The sequence below is a fragment of the Dipodomys ordii genome, unplaced genomic scaffold (assembly GCF_000151885.1).
Source record: "Dipodomys ordii isolate 6190 unplaced genomic scaffold, Dord_2.0 Scaffold82, whole genome shotgun sequence".
Classification (NCBI taxonomy): Eukaryota; Metazoa; Chordata; class Mammalia; order Rodentia; family Heteromyidae; genus Dipodomys; species Dipodomys ordii.
Genome location: NW_012267298.1, coordinates 5814372 through 5823620, shown reverse-complemented (window position 1 = coordinate 5823620; position 9249 = coordinate 5814372). Strand labels below are relative to the sequence as shown.

At 33.7% G+C, this 9249-nt stretch overlaps 1 protein-coding gene across 1 annotated transcript in view; it reads right to left on the bottom strand.

Moving 5' to 3' along the window:
- Phf20l1 (PHD finger protein 20-like 1) overlaps positions 1-9249 on the bottom strand; it is an 86196-nt gene that overhangs the window by 31578 nt on the left and 45369 nt on the right. The window contains exons 13-14 of the mRNA XM_013025171.1: positions 2333-2389; positions 1055-1162 (exon numbers count right to left, since the gene is read on the bottom strand). Of these exons, the coding sequence (XP_012880625.1) occupies positions 1055-1162; positions 2333-2389 (165 nt within the window). The remainder of the gene's footprint in view (positions 1-1054; positions 1163-2332; positions 2390-9249) is intronic.

Sequence of the window (9249 nt, the reverse complement as noted above, 5' to 3'; positions counted from 1 at the left end):
CGCTGTCCCTCAGCTCTTCAGCTCAAGGCTAGTGCTCTACCACTTGAGCCACAGCGCCACTTCTGGCTTTTTTCTTTTTGCTTATGTGGCGCTGAGGAATCGAACCCAGGGCCTCATGCATGCAAGGCAAGTGCTCTACCACTGAGCCACCTTCCCAGCCCCAAATCTTTCTTGTTTTAAGTTGACTTTTCTTGGATACTTTACGATAGTAATAGAAAGCTGCATAACACACTTATGATAGAAATAATTAATGATATATTTAGATTTATTTTTGGAACTTATATTGTTCTTTTTATCCAAATTTTTTCTCATATTGTCTTCTTTGGATGTGAAGAGCTTATTCACTATGTTCTTCTCCTTTGTACTATGTCAATTATACTCTATTCTTCCTTGTTTAATTAAAAATTTTATTATGTAAATTTACCTTATTGGAGTCTGTGATTAAATATTTCATTCCCCCCATTAACAATACAAAGTGCATAAAAACCACAATGAAATATAAGAGTGTGCCTCCTAATTTATAAACCAGTATTACATATTTTTGTTCTACATGGTCAGTGTTTAGACTGATCACATTTACACTGTGTTCAATATATCTTCTATATCTCATACTGTCCCTTTGCCAAAAATATGTTCTGCTTTCAAGTACATCTTTAGAACTCCTTTTAGCACTGGACTGAGTGTTGGTAGCAAATTCTGTTGGTCTTCCAAGTTTTCCTAAAATATATCTGTATTTCTCCCTCATTTCTCTCTCTCTTGGAAACCAATCTAATGGTCTCTACAATTCTCAGATAGGAATAACTCCTTGAGCATGCTGAAGGGTGTTTGGTAAGACTACGCAGTCCATGATAATGTGGAAAATGAGTCTGCAATCAATTTCAATGATTAATTTTTAAACTAGAGTAAAACAGTTTATTTTAGAAATGGTAGGACAAAGGTACAAGAACATCTGCGTTCTTGAAAACATGGGAATGTTATCATACCTCTATTACAGTTAAAAAAAAAGGAAGACAGAAATAACCCAGAACACTAAAATTGAAAATAACCAACTTACCATGCTGCTTAGATTTCTTTTTCTTTTTCTTCTTCTTTTTCTGTTTTGGTTTGTAGTGATCTTTGTCTCGCTTCTCTTTTCTTTCCTTATCCTTTTCTTTCCTCTTTCCTAAGAGATAAAAGTGAATACTTCAATAATCATGAGAGACTCTGAATTATTCCTATATGGTTAGCCTAAAGCACATTCATGTTTTCATCAGCTATTCCAGTCACCTGCCCGGAGTGGATGGATTCAATTAAAGTGTTCCTGTCAGAGTCTGGAACTCCTGCTTAGCTTACTGGACTATAAGAGGGGATCTTCATTAGCAGTGTTGAGATATCCCAACTCCTGACACCTTGAAGTTAACACAGACAGTAGTTAAAACCTTTATATGAGCTACAGACTAAATTTCCTGATATGTGGCATGAAGATAAACCTCATGTTTTAAAAAGACCTCACTAAAAAAAGCATTTGCATATGTAATCTAATAAAATTATTCAATTATTTTTAAAAATCTGAATTTTTCTCTGAAAAAATCAATTAAATCAATCCATAAATAGCTCCTTTCATATTTAAATTTTTTCTTCTTTGTACATGAAAACTAAAAACATATAGGGAAAAAATACTTATTTCATGATATACTATTTTGCCCCAAAATGTAAAGCATTTTTTACCCAACCACATATACATAAAAGAATAAGTGGATTATACAAAGTATTCTAGAACATTATATTTAAATTTAAATCATAACATATACTCTAGTAATTCCAGCCCATAGTGGTTAAGCCCACAATTTGTCAACCATATTTAGCCAACTTTCAGTGACCAAAACTTCAGTTAGCTAAGCTAAAGGATATTTAAGACTCATGCAGTATTACATGCCTCTATTTATTATACCAGAAGACAGAAATCTTAGGGGAAAAAAATCAATAACTTTTTAAATAAAGAAAACTGAACACCTAAAAATCAATCATTCGAATTTCTAATGTATTATCCATTTGGTAAATCTCAACAATATTAAATGAAAGCTTGTTTTTAAATAGCCATCCACAATTTTAAGTAAAAATTTTCAGAAACCTGGGTTTTTTTTAAAGACCAGAGATTTCCTTGAAATCAAAGCACATATATAACTACAAGATATGCACTAAAGAACTATTGTTATCTGAAGCCAAGTTACACTGATAAGGATGGAAGCAGATGATTATGAACAGTATAAGGAGCCCTATCAGGGAAGGAAGAGAAAGACTCTGCCCTCCATCTCTGTTAATCTTTTGCTTAAAGATTACATTCTGTCCATACCAAATGCAGTTGAGCTTTTTTCTTCCAATTTCACTTTTTTTTCTGGTTTTGATATTCCTGTAGGTTGGAGGGGAAAAATAAATGTTCAATTAGAAAGATAAAATATGGCACAATGTTTTAAATTACGCTAGCCTCAACTAATAATAAAGAATTGAGATTTCTTCAGAAAATTGATAAACTGCAAGTGATTTCTGTTGCTTTGGACTATATAGATTCTAATCCTGGCCCCGCAATTTACTAGCAAGATGGCCTTAAGTCTGTCTCTGTACTTCAGTATCCTTAAGTATAAAATACAGGAGTATTTAGCTCTGTGTTATAAGGGTTATCTGAGGTAAAATAGGTAAACTTCTCAGGCTAGTTTCTGGTACTGATACCATTTACATTCTTTTTTTGTAGTAGAGCCATAATCTAAGACTATATCAGTATACAAATAGCATAAACATGGGTCTAACCAAAACAAAGTTTAAGATAAAGGCCTAGGCTGTCAGTGAAGGTCTATTGCAATACCATAGTCTTTGGCAATCCAGAAGATGAAGTTTATTTGAATAATGAGACTAGATTTTTACTTCTGCTTCTGTTACACTTTTAACATGAATACTTTTCTAAACATTGAAATTAAATATTAAAATTTTATATTAAAGTATTGAAACTTCCTACTCAAGAACACTGGTTTTCAAAAACATAAAAAATGTTTAAGGACCTATTTAAGCTCTTGTTGCCTAAATCCAACTAATACCTTTGAATTCTATCATAACTTATTGTTAGGTAAGGATAAGAGCCAAAACAGAATTATTTTCTTAATCATTTTTATCTATATCAGTGTAAAATACAAAAACTTGTATGTGTAAATATATATATATATACATATATATATATCATGACAGTTATTATATAGTAATTTAAACTACCTTTTTTAAATATTGTAGCTCACTAACCACATAACTAAATGACATAGATGCTCTCAACCAAACTATTCAACTCATACTCAACATGATCTATGGCGTGGGTGAAGCCTAGAAAAATTCTATTGTGCATGTAAAACACAATTTGTATATGGCTTTATTATCACCATTTACTAAGATTTATTTTAAAAATCATTCTACATCATCAGTATCAAAATTCTAGCATTTCAGTTCATTCAAACATCACATATATAATTTAAACATAAAAACAAAAATACCACTCAAATCAAATGTCAAAAGGCTCTAGTAAGTTTCATATTAATAATTACATTGATAACCAGCTTAGTCAAATCAGAAAAACTGAAAAGGGATATAAGAACAAACAGAATACAATTAAAATTTCATTGTTAGCATGACAACTGAATATATGCATCATTTCTTTCTGTCTATTAATTACTGATAATTAAATTGCAAAATTTATGGACTTAAAAATGAAGAGCTTATATTCAAACAGTGATAAGTGTGCTTTCTAAACAGTTTCTTGCAGCAGAAGTATGCTCAAAAGTACGACTTGACAGTAACTTTTCTTTCTTAGGCTCCTCTTCTCTGGAGCACTGGATCTCTAAGGTAAAAGTGGAAAAATTGTGAATCTTGGAATCCCTTAAGAAGGGTCAAGTGCCACAGAAAATCAAGGTGAGTTATTTCAGACAGTGGTATGTGACTACCTTGGATACATGAAGGCTAAATACTAAAATGGCTACAGGGCCACTGCTGTAGAGCACAGATGATACAACAGAATAGATACAGTCATTCTGGGTACTTGTAATAGAGTAAACCTCAGAGGCCATTTGGCCCAGATTTTTTCCATTATATAGGTGGTCAAACCTAAAAAGCAAAAGAAGGATTTGACACTGACATTTGGGGTTTGACAATTGACAAGAGGTTGTGAATACTTCACCCAAGAATATAAAAATAAATATTTAGACAGGCAACACAGGCAGGACTTCTAGATTGTCACAAACAGAAAACCAAAATGGACTTATAGAATTGAATGAAAGAACATATTTGGTTTGATAAGAGTTCACTATTGTTCTTACTTTACTATGTGCTAGAAATATAAAGTATAACTATTTCAATAATATATATGATTATGATATTTAAACTAAATTTTACCAAGAAAACATTTTCTTCAAATAACTATTATGTAGCAATCTAACAGAGAAGCAAAAAGAGTAGAGTGATTGAAGCTAATGTTATAAAAGTCAAAGATAGAGATCTCTGATTACTCTTGCTAACATCCAACTTCAAACTTAGAAGTGTAGAGTGAATTCTCAAACTCTTCCAGAGTACTAAATGTCTCAGTTTCTTTTGGCTACAAAGAGACAATCCCAGACACTCCCCATGTAAATCCCAATTCTGAAGAAGCCGTGAACATTTGGTGAGAGGGTGGAGGTACATTACAGAATCTCGTATTGCAATTTCATTTTGAGTAATTCTGGAAAGTAAATTGAAAAAGATGGTAAAACCTTAAAAACACTTTTAAATAGTAAGCGTGTTGTTAACATGAGAAACTGAAATAGAAATGAATGCAATTTTAAAACTAGCCACAGTTAAGTCAACTAGAGTTTTCTGGTCATGCTTTTCTGTCCTACTACCTCAACTAACCACTAAACCCAGGATCTACTTCTGTTTTGTGCATTAAAAAATATTATACAGCCAGGTGCCAGTGGTTCATGCCTATAATCCTAGCTACTCAAGAAGATGAAATCTGAGAGTCTTGGTTCAAAGACAGCTTGGAAGGAAAAGTCTGTGAGACTCTTATCTCCAATTAACTACCAAAAAGCCAGAAGTGGAGTTGGGGCTCAAAGTCATATAGCACTACCGTTGAGCACAAAATCTCAGGGATAGTGGCCAGTCCCTATATTCAAGCCCCAATACTAGTACCCCCACAAAAACAAAAAGTATTATATGAACTAATCAATAATATGGACTTATGGACTCTTAAAGAGGATTCCTTAAGAACATCCAACTATCTTAACAATAATGACAAATTATATAATATTTATTTATTTATATCTACATTTCATTTAAAAACTTACTGATGAAGTAATTTTGAATAAGAGAAAACTTAGTGAATGCCATCTAAAGCTAAATTTAATTTGCCCAAAATTTAGTGGCCTGCTAATTTCTAAGGATATTTGAAAATTGTAAATGAAAACTTAATAATTCTACCACATGTAGTTTTTATCTTTGGAATAAACAGACTTCATCAGATGTATGACTGATTATATAATACACCAAAATTTAGAGCACCAAAGTGACCTGAGACATCACTTACTAAAATCTTCTAATTATATAGATGAAAAGTTGAGATTCAAGGAAGCAGATTAGCATTTTTGCTGAAAGAAGGTAAGAGAGTACATGGGTGATCCTTTCCATGGTCGTCAAGGCTCTCCTGCCAATCTGGCTAAAATAATCCAAAGCACCTTTCTCTGTCTTAGCCCTCCTGAGAGCACATTATTTTCTCCCTTTGCACCCAAGAAAACTCTATACTTCTATGGGATATATACATCTTGTATTAAAATAGTTACTTATAAATATATTTCAGCTACAAATTTTGTGATCCTTCTAGATTTTAAGTTTTCTGGGGGCAGCTCATATACCTTGACATATTGTGATCTTTACTTCAAGACAGAATTTTAACAATCAACAGATATATGTGGGCCTGAGGACACAAACAATGTCTCTTTGTTCTTTAATTTTTTTAAAAGTCTATTTTATGGAAATTTGATCTACTTTGCATTCCCAGATATTAACTTTCCTGAGATACTGTCTCTATTTCAAAGTAGCTGGAACAAGTTCTGGTAAATAATGCTTTATCTAGAAGTTTTAAAATTGAATAGTAGCAAAGATTACTTTTATAATTAAAATTAATATCAACCAAACAAATGCACATGTACATGTGCCCATACACATATATAAAGTGGAAGCAAAAATACATAAAATCTGTTTTTTCTGACTCCAGATATAAGATGTAAGAAGCAAACAGAAGTAAAAAAAAAGTACTACAAAATAACACAGATGATGTAAAAGTCAGAGTAAGAAAGTTTTGATGGGTATTGCATTGAATTTGTAGATAGTTTTGGCAGTGTTGCCATTTTCATGATGTTAATCCTTCTAGTCCAGGAGCATAGAAAGTTTTGCCATTTCCTTAAATCTGCTTTAATTTCTTTTTTCAGACTTATTAAGTTTTCATTAATAGAAGTCCTTCACATCTTTGATTAAGTTAATTTCTAGCGGTTCTTTTAATTTTATTTTTTGAGGCTATTACAAATGGAGTTGCTCTCCTCATTTCAGTCTAGATCTTTAAATCAAAACAACATTGAGATGCCACTTCATCCCCAGTTAGTATGGCCTCTATCAAGAAAACTAACAATAACAGAAGCTGGTGGGGATGTGGCCAAAAGGGAACGCTACTATACTGCTGGTGGGAATGTAATCTTGTTCAGTCACTCTGGAAAGCAGTATGGAGGTTCCTCACAAGACTACACATAGTTTACCTATTGTAAGGTATGTTAAATAGGTAGGTTTCATTAGTTAGCCAATGAAGAGAACACCAGGCCATATTCAGGCCATATTCAGAAGCCCCCCCCCCTCCACCCCCAACCTCCGCCCTACATGGTGAAGAGGCGTGGCCAGGTGGAGAGAGCCCCAGGCCAGGGCTTATCTAGGCCAGGGATGGGAAAGGTATGGGGAGGGGGGGAAGGTGTGCCCACACTGGTTCCAAATGTGACCTCAAGGCCTGGGACCTTCCTAAGGTCAAATGGGAGGCATGACCAGGATGTGACCTAGCAGGAGAGGTGACTGCTTCCAGGTGTGCCAGTTACCTAGGTAATACCGATAATGGACGGAAACTTATCCAAAAGGTAGGGAGGTACAAGGCCTGCATGGCCTGGGGCAGACTTTACACCTATGACCCAGCAATTCCACTTCTGCACATTTATCCAATAGACCACAAATAAAACCACACTAAAGCTACCAGAACAACCATATTCACTGCAGCATTGTTTACCATAGCCAAGACATGGAATTAACCCAGATGTTCCTCCATGGACAAATGGACCAAAAAAATGTGGTATATATACATAATGGAATTCTATGCTTCCATCAGAAAGAATAATATTGCACCATTTGTAAGGAAATGGAAAGACTTGGAAAAAATTACATTAGCTGAAGTAAACCAGACCCAAAGAAACACGGGTTACATGGTTTCCATCATTTGTGGTAATTAGAATGTGTCTATAAATCTACAAGTTAACACAATGGATAGTAAAAATTAAATTTGGACATGATAAATTACACAGGACTCTAAACATTCACACAGTTAGAACAAAGGAAGATATTCTTAGGAGATGATCACAAAGGCTCAATAGCTATACGCATATGATCATATAAAATGATGTTTATCAAAATGAATTCCAAGAAATGGAAACAAAGAGTTGTTATTTTGTTTGTTGTTTTTCTCTCCTCTGTGGCTGTTTTTTATTTCTGTACATTTTATCTTGTTTATCTGTTTTGAGGAGAATGAAGGGGAACACAAAAATAGTGTAACAAAGGGTGAAAAATTGAAGTAGATACTATGTTGGAAATGAACTATACAACTTGTGGGGGAGGAGTTCAGGAGGGAAAAACAGAGAAAACAAGAGAAGAGGTGACATTGTTCAAAAAGAAATGTACTCATTACTTGATTTATGTAACTGTAACCCCTCTATCCTTTACCTTTAAAAAAAAAAGCAAATCACTTAGAATTTCAGTATAAGTGAAATAGACTAACTTTTAATTTTTTTAAGTGTCTAATTATATATGACAAGAAAAAGCCAGGCACCTATACAGGCTCATCCTGTACTTCTATCTACGTGTAAGGTTAAGATTATAAAGACTGCAGTCCCAGATTAGCAAGAGAGAAAGGTCCTCAAGACTCTGACTCCACAGATGGAAGCTGATCTTGATGGCCCTTGTTTATAGTCTCAGCAACTACAGCAAGCCTCAAGTAGAAGATCACAGCTCAGGTGGGACAGTTGGGTGAAAAGACAAATCCAATCCTAAAATAACCAGTAAAAAAAAGGGCTGGAAACATGACTCAAAAAGTAAATCATTAGCCAAGCAAGTATAAAGCCCTGAACTAGTACCATTAAAATCTAGTACCGTTAAAAGACAAGATGTAAACTCCATTATCTTCCTCTCAAAAGTAAAAAAATTAAGAAGTCATAGAATCAAACTGAAAATCTACTTCCTCCTATTATGATAAATGTAAGCTCCTCCCTTACTTTCTACTTTTCACTTTCCTAGGAAACTGCTTTACTACTTTTATTTTCAAATAGTCACTGTTAATATCTGAAAAGGCAAAGACTTTATTTAGTAAGTTTCCTCTACCTTAGTATGTTTCAATTCATTGTGAATAAGAACCACCTCCCCCACAAGATAGCCAATCACCTCTCTACAAATATGCTAGAAAGTTTTGGAGGAAAAGCTAAACTCTTTTTCGAAGCAAAATCTCCTGGATCAATTTGATTTTGAAATAGGGATACAGGTGGACCCATTGCAACAATGAGATGTACAAGACTTTATGTCGAAAAAAGAACTTTACAACTTTGTGGGGGGAGGGATGGGAAGGTAGGGGAAACAAAGGAGGAGGCAACAATGCTTGATAAGAAATGTACTCATTACCTTGCTCATGTAATTGTAATCCCTCTGTACAGTATTTTCACAATAAAAAACTTATTAATTAAAAAAAATCTCCTGGATCAAAGATATCCATACCCAATCACTACTTCATCTTTTGAGCATATTATGATTGAGCTGACACCTCTTAGTTGTAACAAGGCTATTTAAATTGAGCTGTAGTTCAGTCATATTACTATTTTAAGGACAATATAAATATGTTCACATATATACCTAAAACTAATTTTCCTAATGGATATGCATCATTATGACCATAAATATTTTATATACTTA